The sequence below is a fragment of the Rhinichthys klamathensis genome, unplaced genomic scaffold, assembly GCF_029890125.1.
Source record: "Rhinichthys klamathensis goyatoka isolate OS25496 unplaced genomic scaffold, OSU_Roscu_1.1 h1tg000176l_1, whole genome shotgun sequence".
Taxonomy (NCBI): domain Eukaryota; kingdom Metazoa; phylum Chordata; class Actinopteri; order Cypriniformes; family Leuciscidae; genus Rhinichthys; species Rhinichthys klamathensis.
The window spans coordinates 6,859,460-6,881,985 of NW_026606705.1; the positions used below are offsets into that span (position 1 = coordinate 6,859,460).

A 22,526-nucleotide genomic window follows, 5' to 3' on the forward strand; every position below is an offset into this window, starting at 1 on the left:
TGTACAGAATAACACAAAATTTGTATAATAACAAATATTGCAGTACGAAATATCTCCATGCTGAGCCTTTTTTGCACTTCCCGATTTCCCTACTTGAGAATCCTTGTCCAATGAATGGACGACCTTAGCACACGTGTGGTTTTGTTGACAAATTTTGGTTCACTTGCAAAAAGAGCAGTGTGAAAGCGAACCGTACCAAAAAAAAAAAAAAAATATGTATTTGGTCCGGACCAAAGCAAGTGAACTATCGGACTTTCCTGGTGTGAATACACCCTAAGTGTACTTGGGCCGTGCGCTTTAGACCATGCCCTTAAGGCCTGTACACACCGGGACGAATATCGGCTCGCGTTATTCGTCAGCGTTTTTCAACGCGTTTTTTGTGTTCACACCCAAGCGATTTTCGCTGACGATGAGCCGAGTGAACACGCAAATTCATTCCCTGACATTAGATGGCGCTTAATGTAAAACAGAAATACCCCGGTCCACAAAGTGGCGCTGCGCAACTACGCTTCTGACACTCGCTTGTCACTCAGAAGAAGAGAGCAAGTTTGTCGCGTTTGTTATATGGTTCTTTATTGTCGTTGGTGTCTCTTTATAAAGACACCAACAAGACCAGCAGCTCTACTCATCTAGCCTTACATCTTCCTCGTCTTATTTCTTCCCGGCAGAGTGTAGACGCTGTATATCTTCTTCGCCATTACGTATGTGTGCTCGGCAAGACCGTTTTGTGTTTGAGCGCCCCCAAGTTGTGTTTTACTGTAACTTCAGAAGCTCCAGACACGTGAGCAAAAGCGCCAATCTCATTGGTCGGATAGTTTTTGACGCGGCGCGTCAAACCAAAAAAACGAACCCGAGGCGTTTTTAAAAAAATGACGCTTTTACGCGTGGCGTTTTACGCGTTGGTGTGAACACTCACATTGGCGCCCTTTGTTTAGTCACGAGGCGTTAAACGTCGGCGAATAACGCGCGCGAAATTCGTCCCGGTGTGAACAGGCCTTTAGATCGTTAAAATAGGGCCCAAGGTATAAATCAAAATGTGTTAAAATGTGTTTCTTATCTACTTATGATCTGGTCGACCAAAACGCATGTTAATACAGGCCGTAAACAGGGTCTGTGTGGTGAGCAAACAAAGTCAAATGCAGGAATCTACCACATTTAGAAGACTCCTAAACACTGGTCTTAGAGAAAGCAAAAGCCCGATCTTAAAATGTCACCCAAAGAGAAGCTCAGCTCTTCAAGCACTCTCAAATGAGAATAAAAAAATCACAACTCCAAACAAACAAAGGGTAAGTGTTTCCTCCCCTCTCTTTCTGCCCGACTCTCCAGCCTTCCATTTTAAACAACTCATTCCCCTTTCTTTTTTCTTTCTTTCTTTTTTCACTGGAGATTAACAAACTAAGGGTGCGTTTACACGACAACAATGCACTAAAAACAGACGTACAGACGACAACATTGTCAAAATGATCGCCGTTCACACAGATCCGCAAAAATGACTAAAAATGCTGTATTAGTCAGCCAGGCCAATAGTTGCCGATGTCACTTTGTAAAGAAACACTACGCACCTATTCTGAACACATAATAAGCATGCACATGACGTCACCATTTTCACAAATGTGCATTTTTGTAAGTTACACAGAGACGATAATGGTAAATGGTATCGTTTTCAAAAAGTTGCATTTTTTTAAACCCATTTTCAAAAGTTTGCATTTTCAGGCCCCCAAAACACTTTTGTCATGTAAATGAATGCATGAAAGGCATAAATGCATAAAAGGTTTTCCGTTTCTAGTTGAAAACAGTGTTGCCCCTAAGGATTTTTTAAAGGCCTCTTGTTAATATAATTAATACAATTATTTAATTATACAGATTATATTTTATTATGTTTATTATTATATAATTATACTAACTATGTATAGTTTGTAGTTATATTTTATCATTTGTATTGAACATTGTTTTTCCCTATTAGAACCAGGGAAGGTGTCAGATCTGGTGATGGAGAATCTGTCGGATCGTGGCTTGCTAAAGATCACCTGGACACTTCCTCCCGGAGAATGGGAGCACATCCGTGTGGTGCTGTCAAATGGAAGTGAAATCCTGGTTAACCAAACTGTGGAAAGAATGGCAAAGGAAATACTCTTGTCAGGGTTACATCTGCAGCCTGGCAGAGTGTACAGCATGGCAGTCAGTGTTGAGAATGGCGGCCTTGCTAATACTGTCTATTACCAGGGGGAAATAGGTAACCATTTGTCAATTCTCTCAATAACTATAAATTATCTAAAATACAAGCATGAGATGACAAATTAAACCTGTTTTAAAATGGCTTACTATTCATTATAATTAATTTTAATATTATATGCAAGCCCCTCAAAACACCTGAACTTCAGGACTAAGTCTCAAATCCCGTTCACACCGAGACAGTGCAATATTCACATATAATTTGTCTGTTCAGATCAATGTAAAAGAAATAGCTAAATAAATGAAAATGCAAATTTACTCTCTGTCAGAAGGTGGCAATTATAGAAAAACTATATTTGTTTTCTGTCAAAATGATTGAACGCACTTTGAAATATCCATCGTTTTAGTTAATGACGGAGCCTTTTTGATTACTGAAGTAATGTTTAACCTGTCAGCAATATTGCTGCGGAAAGATTCATCTGAGCTTTTGGGGTTATTCATGGTCTATTGAAAGTAATTTGTTAATACTTTTACACTTAACTTTCCTTTTGATGTTTGATTGTTGAGGGGAATAACCAGGGTCAGCGCCAGGACGTACGGAACGAGGGGGCCTCGATGTGTCACTGGGGGGGCCTATACCATACACCCACTTTTAATTAATTTTTTTTTTTTTTTAACTGACGGGACGATATACAGAGCAACTCTGCCTACAGCATTCTCATAAATAATAAGGACCAGCACTGGCTATATAATCAATCATACTAGTAACAAAGACAAAAAAGCAAAAACACAAACTACCTTTAGAAAAGCTGCAGTCGACGAGTGGAAGTGTGAAACTTTCTCAGAACGAGGTCTTTCCATTCGTTGCGTATTTTCTTTGTAAGGTCCCACTCAAATGCAAGTTGCACGAGCTGACCCTTACGGGTGTGGTTCATTGCTCGTCTGTTGTCCGTGAAAACGTTCTTGAGCACAGAAAATGAGTTCTCACACATAGCGGTAGAGGCCCCGAATGTGACAGCGAGTTTAAGTGCGGACAACACACTAGGCATAGCTTCAAGTACTTTGTGGTGTTCAGAGAGAAGTCTCCTAGTAGTCATCATCTGCTGGCTTTCCTCCGTTTTGATTCTGGAGATATATTGCTTTGCAACAATGCACTCCGTTTCCACAATGGTAGAATTAGTTAAATCCATGATGGGCTTTATGGACTTTACATCCAAAAAGGTCTCATTTTCTGGGTCAAGAGCGGCAAGTGCTGCGGCAAATTTTGAATTACGTTCACTGAAACGCACTTCAATTTCACCAAGAATATGATCCAAAGCACTGAAGTACAGCCTGCGTAGCTCCACTTTATCATTGATGTTGGCTCCAGTTGTTTCTTCAACTACATACTCACTCAGGTTCTTGTTTACCTGTCAACACCGTTTTGCTGGGACAGGTGTATCTTTCGTGCTCGCTGTAACTGTGTCCCAGAGAATGCAGAATTCATCTTTGCTGCGGAGATTGCGGACACATTCGGCAGCTGAAGATACAAGTTTCATCCCAGTTAAAAGGTCTGTATCCTCTCCTTGCAGAATGATGTTGGCAGGATTGAGCAACAAAAGAACCTAGGGTAGGGCGACGATTTAATTAGAGGTTGCGTTAACTGAAATTAAATGTTTCCGTCATTTCCGAACATGATATCTCAAAATTAATGGTGTTTGTCATTTTGACATTAAAAAAAATATATGCCTAAATAAAATCAGGCTATATTTAAACCCATGTCAGAATTCATATTACGACTATAGCCTATCTTTAGTCTAACTTTTTAACAGCCTTTTAAAAGCCTTTTTTCAAGATACAAGATGTCAATTAATAGTACAATTAAATTAAAATTAAAATAAAAAATAATAGAGCTTAATAAAGCATTTTTATATTAAGCAAAAAGGGAATGGGCCTTATTTTATGGGATTCGTATTCATAAAAATGAAAATATGTTTAAATGTAGGCTAAGTTTAAGATTTATACAAAATATTTTATTAAGCTCTGGCTACTCATTTAAAAAGTTTGATTCATAATATGTAAGGATTAGCCTATTCATTCAATTCAATTTGATCGAATTTTACTATTAATTGAAACGCGTAAATCTTGAAAAAGGCTTTTAAAAAATTATTTAGCCCATTTGTGCATTTAAAATTCTATCAAATTGAAATGAGAATTGTTTTATCAATATTAAATTATTGAAAATTCAAAATAGCATATATTCTAATTTTATTTTACATTTTTTAAAGATAATTTTGAGTTGACTTTTTGAATTTTGTTATTAAATAAAATAAATTAAAATATATTTACACACACACACACAAAATAAATGTCTTAGGCCTACCTTGTGAATCAAATGGCAGATGAAAATGAAGCTTTCATCTGTCACTTCCCTTAACAGTCCAACAGCCTCCATGCGAACTTCAGCTCCATAAGTCCTTGCAGAGCTGACATGCTCAAGAACCGATGTAATGTCCTCAAATGAACTGACAATGACTGCAACAGTAGCCAGATGGCCTGTCCACCTCTGGTCAAGTAAACGTTTAAGTCTGTCACCTCTATATTGCAGGGCAACTGTGGGTTTACGGCAAAAGTTATAAAGCGCGTTGCATATGCTAAAAAAATCTTGAATGGCTTGCTCAGCAGATAACGCATGCACGACAACTAAGTGCAGCTGGTGATTTAGGCAGTGTACATAAGGTATCTCGCGGCCAACTTTTTCCTGCAGAAGTCGCTGCACTCCACCATATTTCCCCGACATCACCGCGGCTCCATCGTACACTTGACTCAGAATCTTAGACGCATTCAAGCCTGCCTTGGACAGTTCTGAAAGTATCATGTTTGTGATGGTTTGTGCATCACCCGAATTTGCGATGGTCATCACAAGCAGTCGTTCTGTAATTTCCAGTGTTTTTTCATTGAAGTAGCGAATTACAATGGAAATGTTTTCCATTCCAGTAGGGTCCCTGGTTCCGTCTACTTTCACAGTAAACCATGAATCGCCGATTTCTTTCACTATTGCATCAGTCACAATGCTGCTCATTATAGCAACGAATTCATTTTGAATTTCATGGCTTGAATAAGTGGCATTTTTTGGAATTGTTTTCACAATTTCAGCCAACTGGGGGTCCTTCCTGATGCTGAATTCCAGTAATGACATGAACAGTCCACTCCCACCTTCATCCATTTGATCAAAGGCCTCAATTTTACCCCTCATGGGTAATTGATTGGACACCAGAAACTCCACAACATCAATAAGAGAAGACATGTAGTATCGATTTCTCTGTATTTGTTCTGCATACAGTAGCGTCGAGATTTCTTTACCTTTATCAATTCGGCTTACCTTTTCTTTCCACATACTATTGCAAGTCAAATGTTCTTCGGACATTTCATGTCTGTTAAATCCTTTATTTGTTTCCACGGCGTGTTTCCAGTCATGGAACCCTTTGGTTGTAAATGCTGGGTCAAGTCTAGTCCCGCTCTGCGGCTGCCCGATCGAGATCTGCGTAGCACATCTGGCGCTAAATTTTCTGCAAGGGTAGCAGAAGGCCGCATCTGCTTTAACGGGATACTCGAGCCAATCTCTTTTCTGAAACCACACGTGTAAAAATTATCTCTTTCTGGTGCCAAATAAGCGTGTGGGAAACGATCTTAATCTTACTTGCAAAGGCCCATCTTCTCCCAAATCATCTGGGCAAGTATCATCATGACTAGAAGCAGTAGCTCGTGTGCCGTCGCTGGGCTGGGCCTCTGCCACTGGCGTGTCGACATCACTGGTGGTGGTGCTAGTGCTAGCCATGACAGTTTTCACTGTTGTCGAGGTGGATGTAAACCATTTCCTTAAATCCATTAGGCCTATTGCTTGAATGATCAAGCAAGCAAGCAAGTTAAGTGTTTTAGACAATACAGATGATGAAAACAAGAAGTTCGTTGACTGAAAAAAATACTTAACATGACGTAGGACGTAATCAACCAATTACATACAATCTGCTAGTGACGTAATTTATTAAAGCGCCTGTCGCGAGTGCAAATGCAAAGTTGCAAATCAGATTTAATCATGGTAAAACTGAATTAATTTACAAAATAGTTTTAAAAAAATATATATATAGTTAAGTTAATTATAATATGTCAGGAATAAGAGGGCACAGTGGAAGCGTCCCTGTTGCTGAGTCTCAACGGCTGAAATCGTGTTCCGAGGCAGGGTGGTGCGCTGACTAGAGGTGAGGGGGCACAGTGACCTAGGTGGCCGGGCCAGGCCCCCTGGGGCCCCCTCGTGGCGCCGACCCTGGGAATAACAGTATTGTACCTAGTATTTGAAAAGGCTTATAATCATTGCATTTGAAACTGAGCAAAAACATGTAAATAAGATCAATGACAGTTGTTTGCAGTTCAATGGAAGTTACTCTTATTAATTGCGCAAAGCGTCATGGGGTGTTGGAATAAGGTGGATAGATTGGCTTTGCCATTAAAAAAAACAGAATCAGTGTCACACCGACATTTTATGATGAACATTTGTCTTGGTTGAACAGGCTTTTAGGCTGTGTTTGAAACAGTATACTAGCATTCCGTATACTGCACATTATTTTAAAACTACAATAAATATGTATGTTATGCTTTTGTTCTGTCATGTGATCACATAAAATAAACACATTTTTGCATTTTTAGTCAAGTTTTGGGGAAAAATGTATAACATTTTGGCAGTCTGAAAAGTTTTTTAAAGAGATGTTAACAGATTAACAGAATTTGTGGCATTATAAAAAAAAAACTGAAATCTGGGTTACTGAGAAGTACTCATAAAAAAATAAAATAAAAAACACTTTAATGGGGGCCAAGCATTAAAAATTCAAATGTAAACAAGCATGATTTTAGTGTGAAAACATCACTCACTAACCTTTTCTGGGTAAATTGATATCCAATTTTACAAAGGACCCTTTGCACATTTTCTGGTTTGTCAGAAGCAGAAGTCATCATAGTTGGGTAAACTTTATAGTGGTGAACTATAGCAAATATAATTTCAGATTTGCTCCAATAGCAAAAGAAAAAATCCATGATGTTTCCATGACATTCCAGAAGAAGGAAAAAATATAGAGAGATTGATTGCAGCAGTCAGAAGACATAGGGATGTCAAGTTTTCCATCACTCCCTCAGCCGTTGTATTAGAAACACCCTCGCAGCAGCATTAATTACTTTTTTGTAATTTACTGCCAAGGTAATATAACACAAAGTATAGCATTATAAATCATTTTTATTATTATTATTAAAATATGAAAAACTTTACTATATTTGCGATGTTGATTACTGTGGAAACGCATCATCAAAGTCCTTGAAAAGGTCCATGACAACGTGACAAGGTAAACCCTAAAACAACTGTAATCGATTTAATGTAAGAATACATTTATGTGGTTTTATAACATTATAATCTTAACTGCTTTATTGTAAATTCTTAAAAACTGCCCCATGCACCTCCTGCAACCTCAATTTTTTTAAATTTTGAAAATAATACTGCCTGAAAGAAATTTAGTGTGGTTGTGTGCTTTTCCTAACATAGCATTATTTCCAATTGTATATGTTGGGTTATGTAATATCTTTCTTTTGTTGTTGGTCTTTTTCTTTTCAGGTTTTCCACCAGTATCTGAACTGCACATTCGTCACTCAGATGAGACCTCCCTAAGCGCTCTGTGGACTCATGCCTCTGGCTCATCATCCCGTAATGGTTACGTCATTCAGCTTTTCCAAAGCAACACGTCTACAGTTATTCAGACACGCACCTTGAGCCGTGACATGAGAGAGTGCACCTTTAATGTCCTCACGCCTGGTCGCCTGTACGACATTACTGTAACCACCATCACACAGAACATTCATAGTTCTGCTACACTAAAGGGAAGAACATGTAAGGTTCTCTTGCCATTTTCGAAGAAAGATTACTCGTTTAATACTAGAACTTTCTGAAGGTCTAGGTTATGTCTGATGAAACTGACTAGTTTTTTCTTCTTTGGAAAATGTGTTAAGATATTTTCCAGGTTTTCTTGCCTGTACAGCACACAGGTCACACACATAGTGAACAAAAAAACTAAAAAGCTAGTTAATGCATTACGAATAAACATCAATTAACAATGAACAGTAATATATTTGTAAATAAAAAAACGTATTAACAACAATATTCAATTTCAATGCATTATTAAAGGAAATGTTATATTTAAAGAATCTAATTGTAATCAAATTGTGTGTTCTCAGTGCCTTTAAAGGTGAATCACCTGAAACTAAGTAACAAGGGAAATACAGACAGTCTGAATGCAAGCTGGGAGAAACCACTTGGGGATCTGGATTTCTACCACTTGCTGCTGTTACGGGTCGAACAGATGGTGCACAACGTTTCTGTTTCAGCAAACACAACCTCCACCCTGCTCCCATTCCTCAGACCCGGTGCTTTACACAAGTTAATGGTTACCACTGTCAGCGGATCACAGACCTCCAAACTAGCCGAGGCTGAATGCCGTACAGGTACAATTCCGTGTGAAAGAATGTAAAAACCAGCTAAACCGGGTTGAAATAAACATTACTCAAAATAATGCAGTGTTTAAAAGTGTACAAAAAACAAGGTACACACTTTCCATTGTTAAAATGCACTCTCTTGTTGAGCTGGTCGGTTGACGCGTTTTTTTGATGCCTATTCTACATTATATTTAGATTCAAATGCATTCATAAAATGTTTTTAATTAGTTGTGTATTATTAAAAATAATTATTTCCACATTATATATTGTAATCCTTTTTTTATGTATTAACCCATATAACAAAAACGTCTCAGGTTACGTATGTAACCCTAGGTCGAGACGCTGTGGGAAAGCCCCTGCGTGATTGCGTCGTGAAGCACGAGTATAATCAGTCCAATGGTATGACGAGACGTCATAGGCGGGTGACGTCATATACCAGGAAACTATAAAGCACACCTGAAAACAGACAGCGCTAGCTTCTGTTAGGCCGAAGCAAGTCGATCACAGGCATGCAGGGAGTATGGCCTCTTCAGGGACTCAGGGTTACATACGTAACCTGCCCTTTCGCCTTTCAAGGGAAGTCGAGCTGCGTCAAGAGGCTGTGGGAACATTATACCCACAACGCCATAATAGCAAATGTCTGTTCTGTGTGAAATCATTGCACACACTAAGAAGCAAGCACCCTAGACCCTGGAATGGAGCATAGATCCAAATCGTAAAATCTAACAAATGCATTGCGGGGAGGACCTGCCTGCCTCATCCCAGATGGCATGAAGGGAAACCCCCGATAATAAAGCCTTTGAGGCAGCCATACTCCTGGTAGAATGGGCCCTGACAGCCAAAGGTGAAGGCTGACCAGCCGCTTCATAAGCAAGTGAGATAGCCTCGACTACCCACTTGCTCATCCTCTGCTTGGATACAGGGTAACCTTTTCTTGGTGACCCGAAACAGATGAATAGTTGATCCAATTTACACCACATGGCAGCTCTGTGTACGTAGGCATCCAAAGCCCGCACAGGGAATAGCAGATTAAGTTTTTCCTGATGTATTAAAAGGTGGAGGACAGAAGGCCTGCAGCACTATCGGGCCCGCAACATTAGTCGGACCTTAGGAATATAACCCGGCCTAGGGTGAAGAAAGGCTTTCACCATACCAGGTGCAAATTCTAAGCATGAAGGAGCAACCGACAAGGCTTGCAAATCTCCAATTCTCTTGATAGAAGAAATAGCAAGTAGAAATAAAGTTTTTAGTGTAAGGAACTTTTCTGAAACCTCTTCAATTGGGTCGAAGGGAGCAAAAACCAGGCCTTCCAATATAACGGCCAAATCCCAAGCCGGTGCTCTAGTGCGCAGTGCAGGCCTCAGCCTCAAGGTGCCACGAAGAAAATGAGAAATGAGAGGATAATTCCCCAATGATGCACCACTCAGAGGAGAGTAGTTAGCAGATATAGCCACCACATACACCTTTAAGGTGGAAGGAGATAACCCCGCAGAGAAACGTTCTTGCAGATAATCGAGTACTGTGCCAACAGGGCAGTTAAGAGGATTCAGTTGGCATTCTCCGCAACAAGCAGAGAATAGTTTCCATTTCAGTGCATGCAGTCTTCTCTTGTATTTGGGTGATTGGAGTATGGTCTCCACAACCTCGGTCGAGAGACCTGATTCTATGAGCTGGTACCCCTCAGGGGCCAAGCCCACAGTTTCCACAACTTCGGGCGAGGGTGATAAATCGTGCCCCCTGCTTGGGACAGTAGGTCCCTCCTGATCGGAATCTCCATCGGAGAGTTGTCTAGAAGAGACACCAGGTCCGAGAACCAAATTCGGGTCGACCAGTACGGGGCAACTAGTAACAGACGGGCCCCTTCCCGGCGAACCCTCTCCATCGCATCCATCGTTAGCGTTACGCGACGACAAGAAGCCCCCAGAACTGGGCCTTGGGCGAGGAACCAAGGTTTCTTCCACGAAATTGGAAATGCGAAATTGATTTACCCTCAGAGAAAACCCCTTGGTCCTGAGCCACCACTGCAGGCGTCTCATGTACAGGAGATTTTACGTTGGACGCAGCTGCCATGAGACCCAACAGTCTCTGAAACTGTTTCACAATCAGTGACTGGCCTAGTTTTACCCCATCTGTCGTGACAAACCAGTCCTCGGACTGAATCTGTGACACGATCTGTTTGAGTGTAAGCATCTTGAACTTGAGTTTCTGAACCCTGCGGTTTAATTGGCGCAGATCTAGAATAGGACGCAACCCCCCATCCTTCTTTGGAACAATGAAGTAACGGTTGTAAAACCCTGACTCCCTGCTGGGAGGAGGAACCCTTTCTATAGCCCCCTTTCGTAGAAGAGTCAGTACTTCCTGCTCCCTAACCAGAGCCTGCTCGGGGTCCACCACCGTAGTGAGGACCCCTAGAAATCTGGGTGGACGAGAACTGAACTGAATTCTGTAACCGTCTTCTATTGTATGCAGGACCCAATGAGATATATTTGGCAGTAGCTTCCACACTGCCAGAAAATCTACTAAAGGAACCAGTCTCTCGAGACTGGCCTCTGGATTTGGTCGAACAGTCACTTCGGTGCCCTGTAATGGCAAACCGGCAGGGAACAGCCGAACTGACTGCTTTACGATCCTCCCCAGAGGGGACCACCCTCAGAAGTCTGATGGCCTTGGCGTCAGGACTTCTTCTTTGTCAAAGCTTTTTGCCAATCTATACATAATTTAGCCATAGCAGGAGTCACAACCTCCATAAGCTCCTCATCAGCAGGGGTATGAGATTCTCAAAATCCCCTGCATCAATGCTGACGACATCCAGTTCCTCAGAACTTGATAATCACAGCACTGGTGCCTCAGCCAAGGGAGAAGAAACCGCAGTGCGTGCTTCTCCCTGAGATAAGGCACTGGATCTGGCAGGTAAAGGCTGAGATAGGGCTGGGCCTGTCTCGAACCCCGCTGTCAGATCCATTTGCGAGCCCCAAGATGTGCCCGCACCCTGGGGAGCGAGCACTGAACTGTCCTCCTCCTCGCTTCTCGCAATGCTCAGTCAGCCCGCTCGAGAACTGACTGGGCATATGTTTTGTTTATATGAGTTTTCAGAATATGTATTATGTAAAATAAATTGCTAATGTAGATTTTAAAATGAATTTATATATAAATATATTTTTGATACATTTTATTTACTTATATTTCCTCATATATTTTTTGACCATCTTTTTTCCACTAACTATTTTCCCACATTAAATTCACAACACCATCTCCGCAAAACTATTCACAGTTAAATACAAAGGGGATTTGTGGAATTTCAGGAAGCTCTGCATAAAAGGAGCAGGTCATTTTAAACACATCCTGCTGGGCTCAAATGCTCTTTCTATTTTCAGCCAGTGTTTAATGAACTCTTGTGAAGTGACCCAAACAATGGAAGACAGTTGCACAATCTACAGCAGCTAGACACAATATATACCTCATGAAAAAATTCTGTAAAAACATTTCAGTTTATTCAACATGTAATTGTCACATGCACACTCGCTTTTGGAATGTTCTGAGTTGGATTTGAAAGTTTCTGAGTAACCTATCACTGGTTTTGATTAGATCGATCCAAGCCTATGTTATTTAAGTTTGCTAAAGGCTGTTTTAATACTTACCTGTTTACTCACCTCAAACTATTTGGGCCCTATCATACACCTGGCGTCAGGCGCAACGCAAGTGTTTTTTTGCTAGTTTCAGCCCGACACAGTTATCTTTTTCATGTCCTGCGCCACGTTGTTTAAATAGCAAATGCTATGTGCCCATGGGCTTGCTGGGCTGAAAACCAGGTGTGTTCAGGGGCATTGTTGGAGCGTTGCTATTTTGAGGAAACTGAAATAGACTGCGCCATTGACCAACTGAAACCTCGTCTAAAGTCAATGGCGCAGTATTTTGTTTTTGTTATTTAAAGGGCACATTAGTAATGTACGCCTATAGGCGGGTGCACAACGTGCGTACACTCTGCTTATTACACACACAGGGGCCAAATATTAAAAATAAAAGGATTACAATGTAAAAGATTATTATTGTGTAAATAAAGATATGGTGGGATCCGGCTTGTCCCATAGATGGTCTACTCGCACGCGAGAAGATTAATTTCCTCTCTGGAAAAGTGTTCAGTCTTTCCCCTTGCAAATTCCACCATATAAATAGCGAATCCACCATGAACGCAACTGGCTTTTACAGGGAATGGGAGATGAGACTCTAATTGGTTTCTTGCACGTTACGCCCAAAAGAGACCTATTACTCATTAACCCCCTGGGGTCGGCAATCGCGCCGGCGCGACGGGCTCATTTTTTTTCTTATCAGTGCAAAAGAGACTCAAATTACTCTGTTGATTTTGATCTTACATATAAGTGTTGTACATCGTTAGATTCTGTTAAGTGTCTATTTTTTTTGTGGATACTCACAATAAAAACAAAGTGTTCTGCTTTTCCCCAAATAAAGAAAAAAAAACATGAAGCGAGTTCTGCGTTCTCTCAGTCAGTGAAGTCCATTCTGAAACGCGTCCGAAGATTAACTGTAACTAAGTACATACTTGTCACAAAGGCACGAAAGATTTTTCGTTATGAAGCTGAAATTCTCTTCTTTTAAATGAAGTAATTTATATAAAAAACAACTATTCTCAGTTTATGTAATCTGTATGAAAAGAGATGTCTGCCTTTTTCCTTGTCAGCTAATTATAGCGTATGACGTGTTAATGTGACCACGCCCACTGAGAGCGTGCGCTATTCAAACCCAAACGTTGAGGCAAGCCATGAAAACGCCCACATCAGCTGGATAAAACATCCAAAAAGTTACCTCAGAAGTGCTGGTAGTTTCATTTCGAGGAGCGCGGATCCAGCTGATGAAGTAAGTTTATTCTTAAGTGCTTTATTCTAATCGCGTTATTGAATAGTGTCTGTAAACTGCACAAAGACTGTTTAATATGAATTGCGTGTCTGTGTGTGAATGAATGAATGGCACAGACGCATGCGCGATGTTGTTTACTACAGATGTACATCGCATCTGTGCGTTCATTCACTCTCGCTCCTACATTAGTAAACGTTATTTTTACATGAACACATCCAAACTATATTGCTATAGCCTACTGAGATTTGTTCTAATCGCGATATAGAATAGTGTCTGTAATGACAACATTTCGTTGACTAGTTTTGGATATAATATAAAGTTTTTACTCTAAAATAGACATCAAATAAGCTTTTGTTAGACAGTTTCTGCTCATATGTTAAATATATAGTATGTTTTGTCAAAAATAAACTAATCGACTGTTATAGGGTTTGTTCCAATGCAAGCTAGGCTATATCAAAATAGTGAATCCTTAACTTTGAAATATGTATGATAAAATGTATTGGCCTACTTTAAAAAATAATACTTTATAAGAGATTTATGGAAAAAGACAATTTTCTTTTCAAGATGTTTCCAACTCTTAACTTTGAACCAATTCTATAGAATGGCCCATATAACCTATTTGAACAGGATTTGTTTCCAGGTATGACTAAAAATGTGCTTTTGACTTTCATTTATATTTTGATTTTATATATATATATATATATATATATATATATATATATATATATATATATATGTGTGTGTGTGTGTGTGTGTGTGTGTGTGTATATGTATATATATTGTCCTTGCATTCTTTCTTGTGTGACACACCTGAATGAAAGGCTCATTATTATGCGGGTCTTTGTCTTCTCAGCCAGGTGAGAACCACCTAATTATTCATGAGGGGGTTGGGCCGTTCACACCCATTCGCATATTGCCTTTCAAACAATTTTTTTTTTTTTTTACAATTTAAAGCAATCTATGGTTTTATGTGAATAATTAGGCAGGGTGATTTTGAGATCATTTTGAAGCAAAAACTCTAGGCGACAACATCCATTAGTCAAAAGTCTTGTGGACAGATATTTAGTATGTGTTTTGTTGCCTTATTTCAGAAACTTTAATTTTTAGTTTTATCAATAACCATGCATAAACAATATTCTCTCAAAAATACAAACATGTACATACATGTTGCTCACATATTATGGTAGCCCTGTTTGTGCTAAATAGAGTGTAATTTCACCTGTGCCAGTAATATGTTTATAAGCAACTGAAAAAAGCACAAATGTCAGGGCATGTCAAAACATCTCAAGGACCCCAAAAACACCTTAGACCCCAGAGGGTTAAGAGAATAGGGACAACCCTGCCGTGCATGCCGACCATTTTTCCCGTCATTAAACTAGCAAAAGTGGATTCGTACACACCCTAAGTGCAGTTGCGCCGTGCGCTTTAGACCATGTGCTTAGATCGTTAAAATAGGGCCCCTTGCTTGTTTCTTCAGTTTTTTGTTAAATAAACTCCCGCACCTTGGGTCATCGTATTTCCCTTGTGTTATGTTAGGACGGCATATACAGACGAGGCGATACAAGCGTTGCTCCGTTTCTGTTCTTTTTATTAAGAACTGCGCAACAGCTAACACAACATGGATGCACTCTGTGTATTGACTCACTCTGTCTACATTATTTACCTTACTAGCTATGCATGTCACAAACAGGTATAAGTCGTTTTATATATTACTACAGTATAAATAACCTAGGCAGATTATAAAGCTTTCATTACCCCATGTTGGTGTGTCGTTATAGTAATGTGTCATTTCCAAGTTTGACCAACAGGGTCAGCTATGAGTAAGCTGACTATAAGTTTATTTCTCTAAATGTATATATATTTATTATCTCTCTGTGGTTTTTCAGTGCCCGCTGCTGTTTCTGACATCACCGTCACTAACAGTGGTCCAGACTTTCTGAATGTGTCGTGGAAGGCAGCAGAAGGAGATGTGGACAATTACATGGTGGTGTTAAAGGACCAGGAGAAGATCGTACACACACACACTGCATCTAAAGCAACCACAGAGTGTGTGTTCAGAAGCCTGGTTTCCGGCCGACTGTACACCATCTCCATCACCACACACAGCGGCAGTTACAGGAACCAAACGTTTATACAGGAGAGAACACGTAAGAAATTATTTTATCATATCATTGTTATCTAACCCGATCTCATGAAATGCGTCTAGCAAGCATTGTATTTATCGTGCAATTTAAAAATGTGAATATTAGTTTTTACGTGCATATGATACGCAGTTTAAAACCCTTTGGGTAGGATTAGTGGTGTGGGATACGTGCGTATTACATGCCATAAAGTGCATATCATATGCACGTAAAAAACTCATTTTCGTGTATAAATTGCAAGATAAATACAATGCGTGCTATAGAGACGCATTTCATGAGATCAGGCTGAGTTGTCAGTTATTAAATCATTTGCATTCATTTGATACATTTAGGCCCGGTTTCACAGACAGGGCTTAGATTAAGTCAGGAGTAGCCCTCAGTTCAATTAGGACATTTAAGTATTTTTTTATAAATGTGCCTTAGAAAGAAAGAAAAAAACATTTCTGGTGAGACAATCTTGAGACAAAACAATGGCACTGATATATTTTAAGATATGCCAGTGCAAGTTTCTTTCAGTTAAAAACAGCTCAAACATGCATGTCTGGGATTGAGACAAAACAATGGCACTGATATATTTTAAGATATGCCAGTGCAAGTTTCTTTCAGTTAAAAACAGCTCAAACATGCATGTCTGGGATTAGTTTATGCCTTGTCTGTGAAACGGGGGGTTAATATCAAAGCTTTATTAAGGACACACGGTCCAAAAACACAAACAATAACTGGGAATTGTATTCCCAGACAAATACAAAAAATAAAAATAATAATTCAGACAGTGTCCACAATATCACATATTTACATATAAGAAGCCTCATTCCATCATGATATGCTACATTGAGTTACTGCGTGCTGCTCTTTTTGTAACTGCCAAAAATGGGCAGTATACATAGGGGTACAATATGAGCTAAAAAGTGTGGTCTTCACAGATCCTGAGCAAATACTAAATTTGCGAATCAGCATATTAACTTGTGCATACATCATACAATACAGTCTGTAAATGTCTCTATCATCAGACAGGTCATTAGTTATTGTCAGGCGTAGCTGCAGTAAAACAGCTCACAAAGACGAATAACTCAAAAGAAAAAAGTCATTAATATAATCCACAGATGACCACAGGAGAAGCTCAAGGGAAACCCCAACCCCGTTACATAGACAACACGGAACACAGAACTGAGAAAACTGTGAGGGCTTAAATACACACAGATCATTCAAGTAACACACAACACCTGGGAACTCAATCAACGACTATAGCAACTGATTAAGCAAGGAGAGACTGTCACAAAGAAAACAGTGAGGACTGAACTGAAAGTCAAAAGTAAACTAAACAGTTCATAACCCTGACAGTTATATAATGTCCTAAGTATTAAGCCTCATCACGTACTTTAAGGACAATACCAGACAGAGGTTTCCTGTCCTCCCTACTCCTAACAATCATAATATTTACATTGTACATAACATTTTGCATTGTATTTAATGTCAAAGTCTGAGTCTGGTTAATCTTTTAGGAGGTTTCAGTTAAGATTATTTAGCTATTTATTTTAATTAACTATTTTAATGTTAACCAGAGTACAGATTTATTCGTAAGAAGCACATGTAACTCGAATAAGAACTGAGTAATAATAATTTACTACATGTACTTAATATATTACGGTAGTATATTGCCAGAAACAGCAGATGTAAATTTGCAGGTTAGCTAACTCTGGTGCAATTACTCTTAATTGCGCATTGTCCCTGTAAAAAAAAAAAAAAAAAAAAAGTAAAAAAACAAACAAAGTAAAAGTAAAGTTAGGGTTTCGTTTAGGGTTAGTTACTTGTAATTATGCATAACTTACTGTTATTACTATAGAAAGTACATGTAGTAATGTGTAACTACGTCACCTTAAAATAGTTGTGTTACCCATTTAATTACCAGAAATTAATTCATATTTACATTAAAGATGTAATGTTTTGTTTATGGTATAATTATTTTTGAAAATAACGAAATTGCATTTTTACTCTTTCAGGGCCATCCACGGTCCAGAACCCCACCGCCATCCACTCAGCCAGAGAGGACTTTCTGAAGGTTTACTGGAATCATGCCTCTGGGGATTATGACTATTATGAAGTGGCGATCGAGTATAACAGCACACGTCTTCAAAGTCAGAAGCTCAATAAGACACAAAGTGAGTGTCTGTTCAGTGATTTGGTTCCAGGACGTCTCTACACCGTGACCATCAGCACTTGGAGTGGGCAGTACAACTCTACAATCTCTATACATGGCCGAACATGTGAGTATGTTTTAGTATTTCTTCGCCATATTATAAGGAAACAAGCATTGATGTTGTTGCAACCTCTCATTAAAAATCTATAATATTACTGATCACAAATCACTGTCATGTCAACACCACTTAACATTTGAATCAATATCAAATTAAGGTTTTGCAGAATTATCTGTGAGAAGCACATGTACAAGGCGCATTTAATTATTGGAAATGAATTATACAAATAGGGAATCATTTTTGGCTATTTTAACTTATTAACCCTTATAAATTACATTGTTTTTCACTTTCTAGTATGAGAAAAGATGTAATCAGTGGACTACAATAAAATTAATCTTATTTTCACTCTTGTGTTCTTCAGTCCCGGGTGCTGTGGGTAATTTGTCCCTGACGGAGTGTGGAAGCAGTTTTTTGAGGGTGAACTGGACGTCTGCTCTAGGAGATGTCGATAATTATGAGGTTCAGATTCTCTTCAATGACACGCAGGTGTCACCAGCTGTGAATCTGAACAGCACAGTTAGGGAACACGTGTTCTCTTCGCTCACACCAGGCCGGCTCTACAAGATGGTGCTGTCTACTCACAGCGGGTCATACCAGCGTGCCGAGATCCTTGAGGGCCGCACAGGTACTGCAAGATTTTTATTGATCATGTACAACTGCTTGAACGTAATCTCAAAATGTAAAAAAAAAAAAAAAAAAAAAAACTGCTCCAAAATCAAAAGAAAAGGTTAGAAATAAAAATTTCCATAAAGAAATTAAGAATATTTGTTTTGAATTTGCATTGTGATATAATTGTCATGGATTCAAGTATGCTCATGTTAGTATTTGTTGCACTGCCTTAAATTGTGTTTCTGTAATACAGTAATACTGTGGGTGTAACAGTGAAGGCACATGTTTTCATTGTTGTTGTTGTTGTTGTTGTTTTTTATAATTCTTATAAAGAATAACAATTGTCCATTTTTATTTCGTTGTAACTTTAAATGTCCCATACTTTTTTTTTTTGATAAACTTTCTTTATAAAAAATATAATTTTGATGAAATAAAATTGTTTGACTTAAAAGTGGAGCAAAAAATGTTTTTGTGAGATTCAGAATGAAATATAATACTTTTTATTATGATGCTAAATATTATAGCACTGCATTTAGCAGTGGTTATATGACATTTTTTCACATAATAAAAAAAAAAATCATTTGTAATAAATTTGACCAGAAGAATCACAGATTTTACACATTATATATACTCAATTAGGTGTTGAGCCCGATAGGATTTGAGTCAAGATACATCATTATCATCATCACCACAGTTGTATATCCTTTGTGTAACAGCTGCATTGTTTTTTTCCCATCGTACCACCCAGTGCCCAGTCAGGTTCAAAGTGTCCGTCTGAGCGCTGGCACCGTAGACCGAAGTCTCAGAGCCTCTTGGTCTTCTGGTGATGGAGACATGGACTTCTACTCAGTGTCTCTGTTTCAGGAGACACATGTCAAGGGCACCAAACAAGTCCCTAAATACATCACACAGACAGAATTTCACAACCTAGAACCTGGTCAACTTTATTCAGTCACTGTGCAGTCGGTCAGTGGAACTCAGACAAACAACAGCACAACTAGTGGCAGAACCGGTGAGAAACACACATATTAATGGTGGTTTACATGTCAGGACAAGAACTTCTAGTGGAAAGACAACACTTCATGAATTTGATTCATTAAATGATATTGTCAAGTGCTTGAAACCAGAAACTACAGTCTTAATGTGTGTGTGCGTGTGTTTCAGACCCCTCCGCAGTCACCGGCCTGCGGGCAGATAATGAACTCAGCACACACAGTCTGTTGGTGAGCTGGACGGCAGCTGTGGGTATTTATGATGGATACAGTCTCCAGTTACTAGATGACAGTGACAGAGTGATTGGCAATGCCTCTGTGCCCAACGCTAACAACAGCTACCTGTTTAAGAATTTAACGCCAGGAAGGTGGTACAAAGCACACGTTCAGACAATCAGTGGCACTGCCAAAAGCAAGGACGTCACCACTAAGGGACAAACACGTAAGGCACCTTTTGTGTGCAGATTATAAAATCAAAATGTACTTAATTTTTGTTCGCTTTAGTAGTTTTTTCACAAGTAGTAGTAATATTTTCACTCTTAGTAAGTATGCAAATGAAAAGTTAAATAGTATTATGAAAGGTAGCTACTGCAAATTAAAAGGTTGAATAGATTAAACACTTATTATCTGTAGTAAAAAGGATGCTTTGTGATTTAGTGTATTGTACTAACATAATTGAAAACATGCTGCAATATTTTTTTAAAAAGTGCATTTTTGATGTTGTGATATTAGTACTAAGTTTAGAAAATGTACCACTTGCTTGTGAAAACAGTACATAAGCTATTTAAAACCTGGTCCTATTGTGCATATTTTATCACTGCACATGGTTTTTATCCATAATACTTTTTTGTTGCACTGTAAGATGCTATGTCTTTGCAATGTGAAAATGTAATAACTTGCACCAAGTTAATTCCACAGATAAAACCAAACCCTAGCATTTGAAGCACTGATATTAAAATTATTTGGGCCAGATTTACTAACAGCTTGTGCCAGATCTTTTGGCGTTAAAAAAAATAATGTCAGGATTTACTAAAGAGACTCAGTGGAAAAATAGCTCTAAAAAGGCGTGGACATAGTTATTTTTGCGGCTGGCCTTATTGCATAAATGCATCTGTCGAAGTTTCCCTTTTAGGCCCTGTCCACACGGACACGGGTATTTTTATAACCGTGACTTTTTTTTACGCGGTTCGGCCGTTCGTCCACACGAAAACGCACTGAAACCGAACATTTTTGAAAACCCCTGGCAGGGTGAGGATTTTCAGAAACGCCGGTTACAGTGTTGTCGTGTAGACAGTGAAACCGGTGTTTTTGCCTTGCGACGTCAGAGTGTGCGCCGTTATCAGCTGTGTTTGACGTCAGATTTGTGCCTCTGATTGGCCAACGTGGCTTTACGGTTAGGGTTTATATCGCCGCCTGCTGGCGCGGCATGCTCTTGACCGCGTTTGACAGCGTGATTTTGCGTTTTCATGTAGACGGAGACCGAGCATGTGTGGACGGGATTTTTTTTTAAAACGCTGTAGGAAAAACTCCGGTTATAAAAATACCCGTGTCCGTGTGGACATGGCCTCAGACGCAAAATATGTGGGAGGAGAGTACTTAAATGAGCCACGCAAGGTGATTTACTAAGGTTTGCGCTAGTCAACTTGCTTGTATTTGCACCATTATTTAACGCCTTAAAAAAGCATGTCTTAAACCAGTCGTAATTTGCGCTGCTGTTGGTAGTTTGTGTTGGTCATTTTGGAAATGATCCAGCTGCCTCTGTGTTCTTTAATTTGCATGTTGTCAGCAGATTACGCACAGAACTTTCCACTCCCACAGCTGCGCTTTTTTGGTTTTGCGTTCTCACGCTAATTTGCCCTGTTTAGTAAATCTGTCCCATATACTGATAAGCAGACATTTATTTTTATTAACGATAAATGCCGATATTAAAATTATTTTTTAATTTGTGTAAATACCTAAAAAAAAAACAGTAAAATTCAATCATTTTTAAATCCTAGAAACACTTATATAAACTGAAGTGTATTGAAATGCATTATGTGTTTTTAAAGATTGAGAGTGTTACATGACAGCAAAGGTAATCTAAATGTAACAAAATGAAAAACGAGCATGCATAATTGATAATAATATACAAATACACACATATATATAAATACAAACTAACAGAAAAAAGTGATTCCAAGTCTTTACCGATCAATGATGACAAGACAGTTTACAAAACCTGTTCTCCAAATCTCCTCAGGTCCAGCAGCAGTGACCGGACTACACATATGTTCCAACACAAGCAGCGAGCTTTCATTCTGCTGGGCTGCTGCAGAGGGCCGAGTGGACGGGTATGATCTTGATCTGTACAATCAGGACAAGACCCTACAGTCTCACATGAAACTGGGAAAAGATGCTCTGAACTGGTCCTTCACACACCTGTTGCCAGGAATGCTGTATACGATGACGATCCTCAGCAGGAGTGGGAAGCTGAGCAGTCAGTCATCTATATGGGCACGTACAGGTGAATACTGAAGCTCTTCTCAATATTAATGAACTATGAATGTTTCTTAGTTAAAATGCTTCACAGCATTTCCCTGCTCTCCCCAAAAAACACTCTGTCACTCTTCATAGGTGTCAGAAACTTTATTAAGAATCAATACTTGCCCCATGGATTTGATTTTTTAGGGACTTTTTTTTACCTTCAATATAGCACAAGTTTAGCACTTCAGTCAGTAGTTATAATGCAAAAGAATAAAAAAAAACTTAAACTGTAAATGTGTGCTAACATATGTATAAAAATGTCTCGGTTACACATGTAACCCTGTTCCCTGAGAGGAGAACAAGACGCTGCGTCATGACATTGATGCTTATGGGAATGCCACTGCAGGAACCGGTGAAGTACGTGTCTAAACGTGCCAATCTGATTGGCCAAATGTATGGACGTCATGAAACAACATAGTGCGTAACCAAGTCCATAAATAGACACCAGAAAT

The 22,526-nt window shown here is 39.1% G+C and overlaps 1 protein-coding gene across 1 annotated transcript in view; it reads left to right on the plus strand.

Moving 5' to 3' along the window:
• The window catches only part of ptprb (protein tyrosine phosphatase receptor type b), a 68,023-nt gene that overhangs the window by 14,011 nt on the left and 31,486 nt on the right, over positions 1–22,526 (plus strand). The window contains exons 5-13 of the mRNA XM_056260342.1: positions 1,964–2,233; positions 7,808–8,080; positions 8,425–8,691; positions 15,441–15,701; positions 17,696–17,959; positions 18,312–18,575; positions 19,308–19,571; positions 19,724–19,993; positions 21,791–22,054. Of these exons, the coding sequence (XP_056116317.1) occupies positions 1,964–2,233; positions 7,808–8,080; positions 8,425–8,691; positions 15,441–15,701; positions 17,696–17,959; positions 18,312–18,575; positions 19,308–19,571; positions 19,724–19,993; positions 21,791–22,054 (2,397 nt within the window). The remainder of the gene's footprint in view (positions 1–1,963; positions 2,234–7,807; positions 8,081–8,424; positions 8,692–15,440; positions 15,702–17,695; positions 17,960–18,311; positions 18,576–19,307; positions 19,572–19,723; positions 19,994–21,790; positions 22,055–22,526) is intronic.